The sequence below is a fragment of the Cephus cinctus genome, unplaced genomic scaffold, assembly GCF_000341935.2.
Source record: "Cephus cinctus unplaced genomic scaffold, Ccin1 Ccin1_scaffold0143, whole genome shotgun sequence".
In the NCBI taxonomy this organism is placed as follows: domain Eukaryota; kingdom Metazoa; phylum Arthropoda; class Insecta; order Hymenoptera; family Cephidae; genus Cephus; species Cephus cinctus.
Genome location: NW_014332873.1, coordinates 456,853 through 475,058, shown reverse-complemented (window position 1 = coordinate 475,058; position 18,206 = coordinate 456,853). Strand labels below are relative to the sequence as shown.

The window sequence follows — 18,206 nt, the reverse complement described above, 5'->3', positions numbered from 1 at the left end:
GGGGTCGAAGGGGGGGGGGCAGGCAGGCAGGGGGTAGGTTCTTGGGAAGGATCGTGAACCACGAGAGCCAGCCCTCTCTCTTTGAGGTTGTTAGTCCAGGAAGAAGAGCGGAATCGCGCAGGACCCAGTCAACCGCTAAACTACTGGAGTCAGCCCCTGTCTCCAATGGGCGAAGCCCTTTCCCTCGCCCTTTCATCCGTCCCACCCGCCCTTAAACAGCCCTAAACTAAGTCACTCGAAGCTTGACGTTAAGTGTGACCGATCATCCGACCGATTCAAAATGGTTTCCCGACCCGTAGCGAGGACGGGACGAACCTTCGACATCGGTAAATCGCTTGGTTAACCGAAAGTTGAATTTAAAAAAAAAAAGAAGAACACCTTCGACTGCAACGTAGTTTTATAGTTACGTGCAAAGTACGAGACCTTCGTATTTTTTTATACATGCAATCTCTGCAGCGAAGCGATAAAAACTTTAAATGTATACAGCTTGCAGGAACATATATGTATATATGACTATCAAAGTTTGTCATTATTAGTTGGCGAGTTTCTCGCTTGAATACAGCTATCTTCGCCGTTCACGATAATTCCGTGCAAAAATGGATAATTAGCCTAGTGGATGTTTTGTACTCGGGCACGTTCCCAGCTGGATGATGTCAACGGCTGACGTCCTCATTCGTCCGCAGTACATGCGCCCGGTGAGGCATCGATGCGGTACGGCATGTACGCAGCGACCAGTAAAACGTACCTTTGCCGTACCAAAGTCGCTGCTCTACATGGGGACGCGCCTCGAGGAAATAAAGCGGAGCGACGGCGTGCAGCTGGTAAATGGGATCCCAGGCGCGTACCTTGTATCCTGGGCATTAACGTACGTTATTAGGCCATAATTCGAGCCGAGTCGACCTGCCGATTAAGGGCGCGACTAACGCGCCGTTGTTTTATAGCTTGGCTTTTGTCCAGAACGAACGATTGACCGACTCTAGCGAGCATTGGAACCATTGGCACGGCATCGACTTGGATATAATCAGCGGATCGACGAATCGATCGATCCGATATTGATAAATTTTTCAGAGCATTCTGTAAGATCAATAAAATCATTACGGTAACCTGCGCCTATCCTAATAACTTCAATGACCATCCAATGATCCTGACTACGTATCCATGGCAACTGCACCGGCTTTCTACTTAGAGCGAAGGGTTGGAGTAGACGTTTCACGCATTCCCGATGCGTCTCACAGTCTTTACGACTTATTATCACCTCCACGCTCCCGACCTTTGACCTCGTGTTATATATCAGTCGACTCGCGGCTCAATTTCACGTTCCGTATCGTCCTGTACGCTTAACAGGCAACCGACACCTAAACTCCTAGGAACACCTTGAAGATCGCTCCTTTGTAAACGCCGTGTACGTAACTATTGCTCTTCCGCTTATTTCTCACTGGCGAACGGTCAAATAGAATTTATTGACGTAAATAATATTGGCAATGGACTCTTATACCCGGGCCATTGGACTGGCCATTGATATTCCACGAGTTCGTCTATATACTTTCTACTACGTACAAAACGACCCCCCTTTGATTTTCAAGACTATCACGCCCTGCGGTTACTCCATGGAATAAGGTCACAGCAAGTCGGCCACGTCTTACAGAGAGAATACTGATCCGGGTACGATCATGATCATCCAGTACCTTTTGCTTGATCAGACTTTTCCCAAGACACTCAGCGTGTTGACGCTGATCGAACCGCGCATGGCGAGTATAAGCAGCAACGTAACCTTGGACGCCACTCCGATAACAAGGATGTGTTATGCTGACGAAGCATCGTCAACCACAACGTACTTTTGCACAGCCTGCGAGAACTGGTGACGCTATCCGAGAAAATATGCGCGTGGTCGAGGTCGGTAGGTCCTTCACCCAGGACCGATTCTTGCAGGACACAAGGGGTTGATCATTGCCTGTCACTTTTTAGCCCGTGAGCTCCTAGCTGTTTTTTAACCTAAAACTATTCGACCGACAGTACACACAGCGAAGCATAGTCCGAGGGATGTGCAGTCCGATTGATAAAGGTGTGATGAACCCCTACAAACAGAAATGAATGCGAATCGAAAGGGTGTCGAGGGTATGGTACCCATGGGAATGATATTCGCGACGGCCGTTAAGTTCGCGTGGACTGATCGCAAATAACGAGGAACTCGAGTTCCCTCGGAAGGGACACAACGCGGGTCTCACAAAGGGACCTTGGCGAAATTTTCTGTATCCCGCGCGGCTTAGGGACTGCGAGCTCCGTGTGGGCCATAAGGGCAGTCCGTGACGAAAGGAGGACTGGCTTTTTATTTCCTCCTGACATCACTCCCTTTCTCTCTCGCTTCATTCTATTATTTTATGATTTTTCTCATTCCGAAATGACCACCCTCCAAGTCCCACAGCCGAAAAGATTACATTTCGCACTCTTTGTCGTTTTATTATATATCTGTACAGGGAATGCACGTGTATCGCCTAACGTCAATGACTATAGAAAATTTTCACTTACGCTTCATGACAGCCTTTGCGATTTTATTCACTCACTCGAAACACACGTAAAAGGCACATTGCTCGCTTTACGCCAAAACACAAATCGCGTCACGCGCCGAATACCACACTCGTGAATACATCCTGCCGCCGGAAATTTGGGAAAATTCAAAATCTCATTCTCGACCCGAGACTGGCATCGGTCGTGGCTGCGATTCAAGGACTGAAGAACTTAAGGCCGTCTTAAGTAAAACTAAAGTCTGTCTCGAGTCGACATCTGAGTGTCAGATATCCCCTCCCCCTCCCTACTCGCTCAGTCACTACTTTTTAACCATGTGGGGTTTGCACGTATGGAAAGTCTTCTCAGAACCGAAGCCCACGAAATCCCCCAACCGGACACTTGTATTTTCCCCTATTTTTTTTTAGACAGTCCCTTTAAACTGTTTATTACCCCTATGGTAAACACCATAGAGGGATACGAATGATATGGGGTCCAGGAAAGACAATCCTGAGATTATTCGTTTCAGGTAAATTCGACTGGGAAATTAATATTGATGATCACTGTGGAGAGAAAAAATGTTCATATCAAATTTCATGTTGGTACACGTGTCGGAACGTTTTTGAATTTGGACTTATTGACCCATGGGAACCACAGCAAAGCACAGCTGTGCGGTAGCGGTTTCTTTCTCTGATGTCTTCGAGACGGCAAAGTTCACGTGGTAAAGTCATTGAATGAGAATCGAACGAAATCAATGGATCCGATCGACAAAGTATTTTTATTTTTATTGAACAATGAGCAGCTTTGTATCTCTATCGTTATGTATATCCGTATAAACATCGATGGTAACTTATACGAAATTTATGTTTTCCTCTGTTCTTTGTTGTTGCATTCTTAAAAGGCTATGGGCCTCAGTTTTATCGACGCTGACAGCCCTGATTTGTGTCGCGCGGTCACACCGTAAAATTTCAACAAACCTCGACACACGTTCACATAGATGAGGCTTTACCTCGTCCAAACTCTTGGATGCTTGTTATGGCTACGTTCACACGCAAGATTGACCCGACTGGATTCGATCGAGAAGAATATATATATATATATATATATATATATATATATATATATATAAGTATATATATGAACAGAGGAAAACTAAAACGCATTAGCGCCACATATAGTACACAAAAGTGATTAAAGACAAAACTTTTCGTCTTATAAAAATATTCTCGGTACTCGAAACCCCCATCGCGGAATTTCCCATAAAAATCTGGATATTTCGAGAGCACTCCGCGAATTACCTAAGAGCTGTTTACGCACGTGCCAGGATGTCGTAAGCCGTGCCCCCATGGCGGCTCGTTCGATTACCGCTATTGCCATTACAAACTCACTATTATTAGTACGCGAAAGCAGCCCATTCACCAATTATTTCAGCTAAAAGATCCAGAAAGGATTTAGCTCTCTAACGAATTCGTTGAGCGTCACGCTAAATTTTTTTTCGATGATTAATTTTACACCAGGGATAGATGCGTCGCGAGAGCGCCGTTTACGAGTGTCGAGGATACTGACTTGTCGGATAAATTATGATAGGAAAGGCAAAGAACTGGTATTACAGGAGCGGAAAAAAAAAGTTTGTAAATACGCAAGACAGCGATCCCTAGTAAAAGCAGGCTCGGTGGCAAAAAGTCGAGCCTGAAAAAGCACTGTCAATGTACACGCGCGTGACAGCTGCATTGGCGTATAAGTTTTCTTCCAGTTTCGTAAGTCCCGTGGCCTGGGAAGGGTGTCGTGTCAGGATACGGAAGGATCACGTTTAAGGGACGCGGTACAAATGAGTTTAGGAAGCGACACGCCTCTTTACGGCTGTTTTAGCACGTTAAGCGTCTATTTACTTTCCTTCTGTCTCCTTTAAACTGCTTAAACGGCAAAGACTCTAACCTCGAAATAGAGTATCGTTCTGCCATTCAATCTATCTCTGAACTTTGACTTTTACCTTGCTCGAAATTATCGTCTCCACTGTTCCAAGAAGACGCATACAACGCATCCCGAAGGAGACGAAGATACATTCTAGGGAAATAGTTGCAGCATCATAGAAATGACCTTGCCGAGGGTGCGGAAGAAAAATACGTATGCAAACGAATGAAAGGGTTCCTTACCTTTTATAAGAGGGAGAAATCTAATGCGGGCGTTTTAAGAGATTTTACTCTGTACTTGTAATAGAACAATTCGCCAGCATCCCTTCATTCTGGATCGTGTTACAACTGTGTATCTGTGTGTGTGGTCTGTACCTTATACTGTGTCTTGTTACCTTCTCTCTTTCTCTCCTGTGCTCTATACGTGCTGTCGCGTTGGCGGTTGATTCGTGAACGTAGGAACACTTGAAATTTGAATGCGACCAAAATGACAGCGAATGGCACTCAGAGACAGTGCAAGCTTCGTCGAGAATACGTGGACAGAAGAAATTAACGCACGGTAGAAGAAATGCAAGGTAAACATTGCCACACTCGTTAGACACTCCTTTGTCGTCTGGCTTTTTGAAGTTTTAGTTGTTCCCTTCGAAAAATTGTACGCCGCTCGTTTCGCCGACACTTCGACTCCCTGGAATGCCTCGATCTCGAAACGGCGTCCGTTCGCCTCGGAACATTTCTACTTACACTTCATTCCACGATGCACAATTTTTACGTCGATTCACGACAACATTCCGCCTTGAACTCACAGGTATGATTTTTGTTCTATTCTCGGTCTAAGGTCACGCATAAACTTCCACCAGAACTCCACCCCATCTTCATCGCACGACTGACTGCGAGTAACTTGAGATTTTTTCTCACACTGTATTAATTCATTACCCGAACACCTTGCTTAGATTCTCATAGGAATATCTGAGATATCGACGTTAGATATCGATAGAATATGTTTGTCGAATCTATCGATGCGGGTTGACAGTGCACGTTACAATATGACGTGAATGCGAAACATAACCTGTAACGCGATTGAGCGTCCTTATGGATTTAAGGCCAACCGTAGACTGAGGAACAGTCTGTTGTCTCGGGCTTTGCGAATAGCTATCGGACGTGACTATACACCCTGTTCTCTGATCAGACTTGCCCCTTCGTTCCTGAATTCGTGCTGGATCTTCTCAAGCGATTATTATAGCATATACTAATATCGTAACCTAAACGTCAAACAATAGAAAACTTACAGACGTCTATCGCGGCGGCAGGTCCAAATAATTCGAGACACTCGCAACCAGTGTTATAAATAAATATTTTTGTTGACAAACCTTGATGATGCTAGTTACACAATGCTTCATGGATTTCTTCTTAGAATTCCTTCGTTTCAGCTTCAGCACTGGGAAATCTCCTATTCATCGTAATGAACACGGACGCACATGTTCTTCGGATCGAAAACCAAGAATGTCATTTGTGTCGCGATTCGATTTATCAGACACATACTTTATTTTCAAACTTAATTAGACTTATAGTTTTTCGATATTACGCAATCGCCACTGTTCTCACGAATCATCGGACATGTCGCCTTTCTTTTTTTTTTATATCAGGCAACAAAGTCCTCGGCAGGGATTTTCAAGGGTGCTTTCTGACAAGAGCCTCTCACCCTGATTGCCCAATATTAATTCCTTCCACATTCCCGACGGTGGTGCTATCAATTCTTTTTTTCGACACTTTTTAAACTCTACTGGCTTCTCAAATCGTACCATTCGTACATTCGTCAACTTCGGAAAAGTGCCGTCGGATACTCCAACGGTTCAACGACCAACTGCTTTTTACATTGTTCAACGAAGATTCACCAGTTTAACCTATATCATGCTTCTTCTCTTCTGACATACGTCTAGCGACAATTTCAAAGAAACATTATGCAATTTTATTAAACCTAACCTAACCCAATACTTGTTTATCTACTCTCCTCTTTTTCTAACAGTATCGGAAGCGTCGAATGACAGAAACAAGAAGACGCGTATTAGAGAACGCGTGAACGTCTCACGGCGTCCTCCGTCGCCACTGGGAACGAAAATAAAATCCGAAAAGGTAAGGGCGAACTGTGGAAGAGTCTATTCGCACGTTTATCTCATCGACGCCTGAACAAAAATAATCCGAAATTCGTTAATGAAGCTTTTTACGAATGAGAATATTCGCGATGAGTATCGAGCAGCGTGTACTCGTGATAAACGTAATTTTCTCGATGCTTTCGCGAGGCGGGTCAAATTTTTAAGGTGGTCTCGTAAACTTTATTCATTAGGAAACTGCACGTGTGTACTATTAAACAGTGCCGTAGGCATTTAGGTATAACTGGGTGCACGGTACACGCTGGACTCCCCGCCGAGAACAGAGCAACACCTTGCCAGCCCAGTGAAGTCCCACCAGTTCCACTCTTTATCACACTCTCTCTTTTTCACTCTAAGAGAATCCTTTACCCATCTCTCTCTTTCTCTCTCGCTCTCTTTCTGGCACAGCAGTGGCATTGTGTATCCATCGCTGTATATACGCGTGCCAAGTTTCTATGTAAAAGAAGAGAGAAGCTACACTGGCTGTATCGAGTGGAGGGGAAATAACGCCTTCCAACCCGATTGGTTGAACTTACCAAGGAAGGGGGAGAAAGGTCAGGCATCCAAAGCCACACCCCTCTTTCATGTTATGTACCTATTCAGCATCCCTTGTCAGCTTTTACCCCGTTATCCTTCTCTTTCTTATTTGTCCTTTACTTTTTACTCCGAGAAATCCTCGGAGCCAGCAACCACATCCATGCAGAGACCTGGACCATTTGGATCCAAAGCCTATGTCAAGGTGGATGGTACCGATTCTAGATAAAAGGCAGATGAAAAAATTGGAAATGGAAGATGGTCCATCTACAGAATCTTGTAGGCGAGTCTTCCTGATTGGCCAATCATTCTGGCTAGATCTTTTCGCAATAATTATCTCAGAGTCGTTACCAACTCATTTTGCTTTCTTAGCGAAACGAAGAGGAGTAAGTTTCCGAGGAATGGCTGCATCTTGAAAAGATATGTTTATCTAATTGTAATCTCGCGAATCACAATCCCTGCTTTGAATCCGCGAACGAATATTATGTACAGGACGTTTCATGCATTCCTGGGATAGGCTTGTGTTTCTTGATAGGGTAACTTGGTCTTTCTTTGAATTCCGTTAAAATTAATGCTGAGACTGAAAAAATATATATGGGTATTACGTTTTAAAAATATTTTATATGAACCATGTAGGCCTTCCAAAAATATGTATATCATAATCGCTGAAGATGTTTTATGACTTATGAGACACCCGCTCTTCCGAATGGCAGGTACCTACCTACATTTTATGGCATGAAAATCGTTTCCAGATGTCGGTTATTTAGCAATGCGGTGTGCTTTCGCACTGCACGGAGTTCCCACGGCTTAATTACTATGCTGCTACACGAAAACTACTCGGTACAATTGTCGCCAGTGTCTTCTGCCATCGCCGTTTGACGTCCAGACACTTCCGAGGAAGTTGGCCTTCAATATGCAATTGGTTCCGGTCTTCGAATTCTCACGAATTGCTGCCAGTGATTTTTTAAAACATGATTTAGTAGATTTGACAGTGGATTTTGTTTTTTCTGCTTGATATAATTATGTATGTCATTGAGATCTAGCGTAATAAAATGCGACGAATAATACTTTACAAAGCTCTCCTTTTTTTCAAACTTATTAACTGATCTGAATAAAAGTATCGATACTATAGGTAGTGATACTGTATTTTCATATCTAATTGTCATTAATTAATAATCGATCGATCATATATATGAGTTGTATCTTCATAAGATTGTAATGAAAAGTTGTGTTATTGGAATAACTTCTAGAAATTGATGAGTAAGTCAGAACTTGAACAGTATAGAAAATATTTGTTCTAGATATTAAAAATTTATTTGCTGTGTTGTAATTTTACATCAGTATTACTGGACCAAAAAGAAAAAAGTGAAGTGAACGTTGTAGGTGAAGAGATTGAACTGCTGTTCTTTGTTCCATCTTTGAGCATGCGCATAGAGTTACCCGGCACATGTAACAACCGTTAAATCGATTTACCTGCCATCTATGTTTTCCCTTCTTAATTCGAGATATAGGTTAGGCAGTTTGTATATTATTCTTCAAAATGCATCATAAGTGCATGCTGTTGGTTTAACATAATTGAAATAAAATTAGGACGACAGAGGATTATTAAGAATGAAAGTGGAACCGATGGGCCATTTGCCGTAAGTAAAACAGAGAATGTTATTACTTTTATGATTGTAATTGCAGTACCATAAGTGGAACTTTTTCGAATGTTAACCTTTTTTTGATATGTATGAATATTTGTTTTTGCATACAGCTACTGTAAAGGTCTATGGTCAGTAATATCAGGAACAACATGCCGTTGTGACAAAGATCTTGTTGAGGACGAAATAAAAAATGCCACTGAATTGCTACAGAGTGGATTAAGCTTTTTTAAGAAATATTCAGAGTCCTCTTTACAAAATGTTTATAAGACTGACCCTCCGCCTCGAATGTATGATCTGTTAGGAAAACTTGCTCCTCTATTGGTCAGTATTTTGTTGTATTTTTATTTTAAATTAGTAGATATCTACAGGATGAAAAATGTATCGTTTGTTTGGTTTTAGAATTTGGATGCTCAGATAACATGGGACTTGGTCTGCAATTTTATGCTCTATGAGTATCGAAATTGTGCAGAGACATTTGCCTCACAACTCGTTGATAATGCTGCTGTAAAAACATTGATAGAAGACATTTGGAATTTTTATTACTCTGAAAGAATCACGCTTATCAAATGTTTGAAACTCATGGTGGAGTACCGTGACAATGAGAGGCATCCGTACCAAAAGCAGTTCATCAAATTCTTTGATGAAGTTCTTCTTGGAAATTTACTAAAATCTGTTCAGAGTCAAATCGAGGCATTAAAGTTCATAAATCCACCTGTCAAGTCCCAATTATTTACTGACGAACATTTGCATCGGCTCTACAATAATAGTTTAATAGAGATGCGAGAATTGCTGCATATATTCACAATTATTCTCGATGATATTCACGTGCCAGACAATGAATTCAACAAATTATATGGAAGCATCAGTGTAAGGATCATTACCTCCGCAGACCTCCAAAGTTGAACCAATCTGCCAAATTCCATCCAAGGTTTATACAGAAATTTCAAAATTCTAGGGTGAACCACGACGCCTCATAACTACAAAAAGTTACGAGGATAAGGAAGCAGTTGCAAAAAAATTAGAAGAAATACAATACAGCCAAGTAGCATTGCTACTGGTAGGATTAGATGTTACTAAACAGTAAGTACCAATTTTTCAAAATCACATGAGATAAAAGTACAACTCTATATTTAAACGTCTTTTTTAGCAACAATATGGACGAATGGGTAAAAGGAGTGCGAAGCAGTATGCGCGACTTTTTCGAACATAAATGTGTCCGCGACAGTTCTCAACACGACGGACCATTATTACTTGCTTGGATGCTAGCAAATTACACGATAGACCCAGACAGCCCAGACACATTGAATAATTTCCGAGTATTTGGCATCCGCGCAATACAGCTTGGAGTCTTCCATTACCTTAAAAAGTTAATGGATAGCGAGATGATCAAGGAGGATACTCACTATGCTATGGTAGTGAGAAATTGCGTCTACAATCTTTTAACATCCCTTTGCATCTTCTTCGATGAGGACAGAATCGGCACCCTGAACGGTGTATTCGATGCTGTCGCATCGGTGCTCAGGTATCCAGAAACTGCTGAAAGATTCTGGAAAGAACAGGAACAAGATGGTTTATGGTCACTGTATAAATGTGCTGTTGAACTATTTCCATGTAAATTCGAACCGCTGACAGTTCTCGCAACGGGACTAGCAGGGGCATCTAATTCTAGTGCAAAAAAAGTACGTCACCCGTATAATCGATTCTCCGAATGATTATTGACGAGAGTAAAAATCTAAAGCTTATTATTTTTTTCCAGATTTTAGCAGAACTAGATGATTTACCATCAGTGACATTGCAGTGTCCACGATACCGTGATCATAACAAACCTATAAAACCATACGAGCGTGAATGCACGATACATAGGAATAATTTCACTATTCCTGCGAGGTGTGATCACGAAACGATCGAATCAACGAGCGAGTGGGACATTATTATTTGGCGTACGAAAGCTAATTACTGGGACGTGTTTCATCACAAGATAGAACAACTCTTCTCTCAGGCGGGCACAGGCATTGTAAACGTAAGTGATGCGAAGATGCATTTGCCTGAGCACGTTTGGCAAGGATTCAAATTATTGGAAACTCTTTTAAAGACTGACACTGAAATATCTCAGAGTATGGTTATTCCTACTGAACTGAGCTTCGAAGTCATCAACAGATTTTCTTATCCGATGCTTCCTATAAATATTTATAAAATTGTCGCTGAATGCATCTGTATATCGTCCAAGCTCATACTCAAGTATCCAGAAGATATTTTATCCCGGATGCACACCGAAGTCTATCCAAGATTCAACAATTGGAATCAAGGAACCACCGAATTCGCACAGGCTGTTTCATTCGACGGTGGTCTAATAGCATCTTGGTTATCTGGCATTGAAACCATCGAACATTCATATCCTGTTCTAACTGCATATTTGGATGTTCTCTCCAACTATTTAATCATCAAGCACAACAGGGAAGCCATGTACACTGTTGAGATTCCAGGAATGGTCTTTCTCTTGCAGGGAGTCCTACCAAAAATGGATTCTTGGTATTTCACATCCGATTCCGAAAGAATCAACTTGTGGCTTAAAAGTATGTTCTGCCTTCATTATGCTTTGGATTCGAATTTTTCAAAGGACGACATTCGAAATAAATTACAACTGATAGTTGCGTATAGTCTTCTATACTTGGAGCCTAGACACGCTTTGCTGACACTAGTCCGGACTGGAGAACGCGCCTTGCAGAATAAAATGCTTACGGAAACGGATTGGATAAGTGGAAAAGGTTTTAAAATAATAAAGAGCGTTCAATTGGCATTATCGATAGTCAACAGATTATTGATGTTCAGAAAAAGCCTGGGCTTAGGACTGGAAGAACGATCGCCTTTAGAAATTGCCTTATACACATCACCATGCTTGCCAAACGGACTCCTGATAGTTCCCACCATAGTGAACTATCTTTACGTCTGGTTCAGTCCCTCTTTGCAAGCAATGGCTGTGCGACTATTAAAGAAATTCGCCGAAGGATTCTCAATGTCTTTATTGGTTTGTATGGGCATGGATGGGACTGCTATACGGGAGACTTTCGCTTCAAGATTAATGTCGCCGACCTGCTCGGCTGAAGTCAAGGTGGCCATATTGGAATTGGTTGCTGTGTGCCTTGAAAGACAACCGGGATTGACCGAGGCTTTATTTAATATAATGCATCAGGCTGAACGGAAGAGAATCTTTCCACGTCCTGCTGACGAATTTCTTACGCAGGGCTGCAGCCAGTTTTTGGATCTATACCTCAAGCGAATTTTCAATGAGGAGGACATCATTGATGACAAACTGTATAACAGTACTATGGGCCTCTTCCATGCTATGTGGTACCATCGTAATGAAATTTTAGTAAATTACTTTCGCAAGAGAACTAATTTCTGGACTCATCTAACCGCCTCGCTATTCCGGGAGCTGATACCAAATACTAGAGGATATTCGCAATTGATTGACATTATCACGCTGGAACTGTTTAAGGGTCCATTGCCGGAAAGTGATTTCTCTGCAAATCTTAAAAAACTTGTTGATAAGAATCAGAAGTATCTTGAGCGTCTGGCTAGATATGTACTAGATGGAATTCCAGAAGAATGCCCACAAGAATTACTGGACAAATCAATAGACCGAAGAAGATCCGAACGTCCACTTTATGAAGTTAATTTAGAGTCCTGGTATCATTTTATCGTAACACTTACCGACGAGAAAATTTGCAAAAGTTTTCTTATCCATCTACCTCAAGCTCAACTGATAACCAATCTTGCACTGGATAGTTTATCAAAGCACATAGACCAGCCGTGCAGTGGAAAAGTTTTGCTCCTCCTCGCATCGCTGTCGTTAAGATGCGTCTCAGCCTGGAAATTGCACTGCATCGGCGTTTCTCAAGATTTCAAAACTAAATTAGTGGATTTGATACAGAAGATCGTTCAGTCTTATCCAGAGTATGGGAAACCGCTGAGACAGACACTGATATCATTACTAGTAGCATGCATACAGTTGGTGCGTAGTACTCTTGCAGAAGATGTTGCAGTGTTGGAGTATCTTTTGGGATATTCTAGTGTCTTAGCTACGACTGAATTAGGTGAACTTAAGGAAGCTGCGAATGACCAAGAACGTGCTCAACGTGAATTGGCTGAAAAGGGAATGGATAACAGTACAGCAGCTCTTCGGGCAGCAAGGGGTTGCATTCCTGCTACCTTGGCGATAAGTATGGTCACCCAGCTGCTTCAGTTGCACGTGGAGCACTCGAAACACCGTAGAGCATCCTGTATGCAGTTGCGACAGATGATTCCGGAATTAATGTCCTGCGTGGGACTCACTCTACAACGACATTGTTACTTCAAGTTTAGCAGAGCTGCCCTAACCGCTCTAGGAGTAGTGGCGAGGTCACCGTATAATTCTCATTTGATCAACGAGGATTCCATTGCTAAATTGTGGCTGAACTTGATCCCACCAGCAGATCTTGGGAACAGCATGCTGGATTCTCTGTACGATGTAAGATATTGCTATTTTTTGTTACTAGCTCTTTGCCAATCACCTTTGCTTTTCTCTCATAGGATTTCAATGGTAGCCGCTGGCGATGCCAAGACTGGTGGCCGCTGTACACCCTGGGACTTGAGTTTCTTACAGGGCTCGTTATCAGCGAAGCCGGTACGTTTTACGCCTCGGCCATAGTGATGTTTCTGGGCTCTCACGAATATCAACTGATGGAAGTATCAACCTTATTGAGACACACAACTGATCCATTGGCTGCTGATTTGATACAGAGCTTGGTAGCTCTCGCTTCTTCTTTGGCAGTACGTCCAGTTATTTGGAATTCAGTGCAGCCAAACGTACGGGAAACTCTTATTGTAAGTAGTTCACAGCTGATAGCACCAGCTGAAGATAACCTGTTCCCTTCATATGCTGAATATATTTTAAAACATAACCTAATTATTTCAGAAATGTATGTACCTCGCGTACGATAGTACCGTCAATCTTCTATTACGCCCCAGAATCCTAAAATTCATAATTGACGGCATAAGTGTGGAGAGTCCCGAGGAGTTGCAATCCTGCGATGAAAGATTACCCAGTGGTGAATTAAAGCTTCTTGTGAATAAGCTTATAGTGATTAACACAGCGTGTGCGCAAAGTTTTATACGATTTTGTCCGAAGCTGAACACCTTGATCGATACGATATACGTTGAAGATCCTGAATATACACTAATGGCGGATATAAATTTCGGTCCACCCCAGATGAGCATGAGCTGCGGTCCTAGACTGACCTACGGCACGATTATCAGTTCAGCTCAACTATTTACACAAGCTCTGCATTCGCGCTCGACAGTAATATCCACGACGAGTTCCTCCAGTAAGGATGACAATCAGGATTCTGCCAAGCGGGAGTGGGAACGCGCAGCTCTGGAGACTACTCAAAAAGTTCCCGCGGGAGATATGAAGAAGCTGCCAAATCCAGTAGCATTTCACAGAGCGAGACTGTCTGGTTACGTCACCGACCTCGACATGGCCGCACCTTTTCTCAGTAATCCCAGATTAGTGAAAAGACCTTACGATCCCCTCATCTGCGAGAACACCATCCTTTCTCGCGCCACGGCACTAGCTCCCAGCAGTAGAAATATTTCAAAGAGTGGTGGCAGTCCAGTTAGTCATCAGACCTCAAAACCCAGTAATCCTTGGTTCGCTTCGATGGAAGAAAATAATACCAGGTTGGCGCTGGAGGTCAATCTCATGTTGCTACTCTGCCAGGCGCTTGAAGGTGTGAAGAACCTCAGATTTGCAATGCACGACAGGCAATTGATAGTGCGGGAAATAACCACGGAGATGGGAGTCTTCTTCGACTTCCTGGAGCATCAGGGTACATCAGACAAATGGCAGGTGAAGGGATCTTTAGTGGACCCTAGTGCTAAGATCACGAAAACGGTACAGGCCAAGGACGACGATCCTCCACTCCCTGCAAGACTTCGTGAAGACAGTACCGTAACAAAAGTTCCAGTTTGCCAATTGAGTCATGACGATTTTTCTCAAAATGGTAGTTCAAAAATAGAACAGAGGCTCGACGAAGATATCATCACTACAGGTGGTTTTAGTGTAGATTTCAATAACGTACAATTTTTACCATTGATGAATAAATTGTTGAAGTCGGTGGATGACTCACCGGATGCGACGTAGTATGTATAACGATATCAAATGTTGTGCTATTATTGTAGCGTCGAAGTAATATTTTCTCGATTGTTTTTCGTAAACGAAGAGTCCGGATGCTCTTTAAAGTGATTAATGATAGTTTCTGATATAACCACGTGTTTTAACGTGGGATTTCGATGCGGCTTTAAAATATGGCAAATCGTAAACTTGAGCGATGTAAAATTATGGAAATGATAGGAAGATTGTCAACAATTCTTAAATATACATTATTTCGTTAAGACTTTCGTTTAATCCATTTATCGGAGCTCTTACGAAGATCATATCGATCGAACAATAAAATGTGCAGTAAGTCTATATTCTTACACATTTAGTACCCTATACTTTTTCCTCTTAGTACCATACAAACTATCTTTGCAAGGGCCAAATGAACGACATCCTCATTACGATCCCTTTTATTCTTGTTCATATAACAAGTTTTCACCCCTACCAACGAATTGCTATCTGTCCAAGATGTGTCATTACATGCTACGTTCACTAGCATAGATTTTTTTTTTCAATTCTCTATTTTATCTCTAACAAAATAGTGTCGTCAAATTAAACATAAAATATTTAGGGCAACTCGCTGTCCTGTTTTAAAGTAAATATATGAATTGTCCATAGACGATCGCGAATTGTTCAGAGGTGAAAACGTAATATAACATCCATCCCTCTTCTAGTCAAATATATAATATGTATAATATATATAATATAACTCTGATCGTATCGATTCACTATCGAAGTCATTCATGCATGGCCCTATCAACGAGCTCATCCCGATCTATGCACATTCACCGAACGATCGATAATTATAATACAGTAGAAAAATATAATCCGTAGTGTTAACGAATATTATGCGTTACGATGGTAGTGGTAGTTATTTTATGCGACGTACGATGTCTAATCTTCAAAATGAAAGGAGAGTCTCGGCGCTAAGGAGGTAAATGCGGTAGGATGTTCTCGGGCGAAGGTGACTCATTTGTCTCCATATTGCTCGAAGCGACGTGATTGTTCGTATGTGAATGGGTCGTCGTCGTCCAGACAGTGTTACCCTCGGCGGCTCCTTCGCGAATCATGTGGGTCGTGTAGTCCAGGTGATGCGTCGTCCCGGACACCGGTAAAGAATTTGAATTAACTGTTACGGAAGGTGGAGGTGGACTGTTGAGATCTGCCAGAGGATCGATAGCTCCTCCACCGTCCCAGGATTCCATCAGTTTCGATTCCTCTGGATTCGTTAGACTGGCACTGGACCTCTGCCTCTTGGTGTCGCCATAGAGTAAACAGTGAATATTTGGGGAACTACTTCGATCTCGCACTCCCTCTTGTTCCTCGAGGAACCGGTCCATATAGTCCCTGCTTACATAATATAATTCCGTCACCTTCTACCTTTCAGGCTCTGGTTGCGTTCAGGTATAGAATGATGGGCTTCGAAGGAGAATGCGTGGGGAAGTGGAAAACCGGGATGGACGTGAAGGCCGCACTGGAAAAGATACTCACGTGATACCAGGGTGTAGGGCGTATTTTTTCTTCTCCAGCCGAGCTTTGTACGTAAATATATCGTGCCTCTCCGTTTTCTTCCACAAATAATAGAACTGTACTAGTTCACCAACGGACCTTGTTCTCACCTGAAGGTCAGTTGGTGTAAGCACAATGCTCCCATTTTAACTTTTACTTCTCATTCTCCTTACTTACTTTATTCTTCTGAATCAGATGAAAGTCCTTGCCATAGCTACGTAACCCTGTCTCGAAATTGTGACACTCTTCCTCGGACCATAGACTTACAGCATCTGTAGGTGGAATAACGTTCATTCTACGTCTTCTTAAGGCTTCTTCGAGATTGTATCCGCATTGTAGAAGTAGGTACAGAGCCTGTTCATCGTCTCTGACATGAGATCCAGCAGGCAACGAATTCCCTTTGACTGCTGGCAACTGGGCTCGCTCTAGAAACTCTTCAGTTTCCTCTTCAGGTATGTGGCTTGGATCCCAGAGCATTTTGTCTTCATTTTCATAAGGTAGGGCATCGTCATATCGACAAAGACCTTCTGGAATGGCTGCTTGATAGTCGCTACCGACCATTATTGTTTTCTTCCATTCCTCCTCGTCCGGACTGTAGTCGCAATCGTCCTCTTCTTCTTCGCTCTGAGGTCGCGACACACTTCGGAGTAATCTGGAGGAACCACCGCCTACACTTCCTACACCTTCACCGTCGATACCGTCGGCCTCTTCGCCCTTTACCATTTCTGTGTAAAATTGCTTGAGGTCCGGTTCGTTGCTCATAGGATCGGCATCGTCGTCGTCATCGGCATCCGCATCAACGTCACCCTTATCTGACGATTGCGCTTCCGCCTCCGCTTCTCCTGGTGGAAGTATCATGCGATCAGAGCTATTGGAATTTTCCGTGGAGGGGTCTGTGTATCCATACATTGCAAGCAAGTCTTTTAGAGGCATATCACCTTCCTGCAGTCAGAATAAAAGTTTTCATGGATTAGAGAACACATTAACTTTAAGTACTACTACACACCTTTTGCAAATTGGACAATTCATTGTGTGAATCTTCACTGCCTTCAAGAGCTTCCTCTTCATCCAAAGTTCTTTCGTCGTCAAATTCGTTAACTATCATCTCCGTGGCAGGGCCCATATCATCATCTTTATCTGCCCTATAAACCGTAGGTATTGATCAAGTGTATTTGACATTCCGTACATACAATTTTCCTAATACCACAATTTTTTCTTTTATTCGACAATGAAGATTACTCACATGATTAGCCCTCTTGTACTAGCCAGGATGGGACCATACCACGAAGATGTTGTAAGGACGAGGTCAGCAGAGGCTGTTCCTTGATCGTAGAGATATCATCACTCTCAATGGTTCCCCCAATACAAATATATCAGTGTCTATCATGAATATCCTTGGAATATCAATGTCTTTTTATCTTTATACTCTTCTTTACCCAATCAACCAGAATATCAGTGCCGTCGAAGAAGACGCCCGCCACACTATTCTAACCTCAAAGTGATTGATGATACTCAGATTCCGTTCTGTAGATTCCTGTACACTTATTACCTTCCACAGTAAGAAAAGGCACCTTGCGACAATTTTTCCCGCCACGTTATCAGTCAATATTCTTCGCATTAAGTTCTTTCACACAGAAAATATCAACTGAATCACAAATAGACAACCCGAAAAACTTCCTATTTCACAGGAAAATAAAGGCGACGCTAGCGCCGTTGACGTTCGATGAATAACAAAGGAGAAGGGGTAAAAGACGCGCAAAGC

General features: G+C 42.5%; 3 protein-coding genes across 8 annotated transcripts in view; 1 reads left to right on the top strand and 2 right to left on the bottom strand.

Annotated features, from left to right (window-relative positions):
• LOC107263243 (single-minded homolog 2) overlaps positions 1 to 6,867 on the bottom strand; it is a 21,745-nt gene extending 14,878 nt beyond the window's left edge. Inside the window, exon 1 of one of the 5 annotated variants that reach the window (XM_015730224.2) lies at positions 5,780 to 6,867. Coding sequence is in view for 1 of the 5 variants with exons in the window: in XM_015730223.2 (XP_015585709.1) it covers positions 2,527 to 2,533 (7 nt within the window). In the remaining 4 variants the exon portion in view is untranslated. Of the gene's footprint in view, positions 1 to 2,526; positions 2,772 to 4,655; positions 4,730 to 4,787; positions 4,945 to 5,779 lie in introns of those variants that run through there. The other 4 variants (XM_015730226.2, XM_025080626.1, XM_015730225.2 and 1 more) reach the window with 4 other exon arrangements.
• A 1,704-nt stretch (positions 6,868 to 8,571) lies between these two features.
• LOC107263250 (nucleoporin NUP188 homolog) lies at positions 8,572 to 15,247 on the top strand. The gene is made up of 8 exons (XM_015730237.2): positions 8,572 to 8,733; positions 8,850 to 9,060; positions 9,139 to 9,606; positions 9,695 to 9,819; positions 9,887 to 10,418; positions 10,496 to 13,246; positions 13,309 to 13,602; positions 13,694 to 15,247. The coding sequence occupies exons 1-8, from the start codon at positions 8,705 to 8,707 to the stop codon at positions 14,918 to 14,920; spliced, it is 5,637 nt and encodes a 1,878-aa protein (XP_015585723.1). The 5' UTR covers positions 8,572 to 8,704; the 3' UTR covers positions 14,921 to 15,247.
• LOC107263253 (mesoderm induction early response protein 1) lies at positions 15,163 to 18,179 on the bottom strand. Of its 2 annotated transcripts, none has more exons than XM_015730239.2 (5): positions 17,688 to 18,179; positions 17,451 to 17,586; positions 16,622 to 17,386; positions 16,427 to 16,554; positions 15,163 to 16,285 (listed from the first exon to the last, which is right to left on the bottom strand). In XM_015730239.2, coding segments are annotated over exons 1-5 (1,455 nt in total). In that variant the 5' UTR covers positions 17,690 to 18,179; the 3' UTR covers positions 15,163 to 15,861. The 2 variants fall into 2 exon arrangements, with proteins under 2 accessions (XP_015585725.1, XP_015585726.1); XM_015730240.2 differs by having other exon boundaries at positions 15,163 to 16,282; positions 17,688 to 18,177.
• Positions 18,180 to 18,206: the final 27 nt, after the last annotated feature.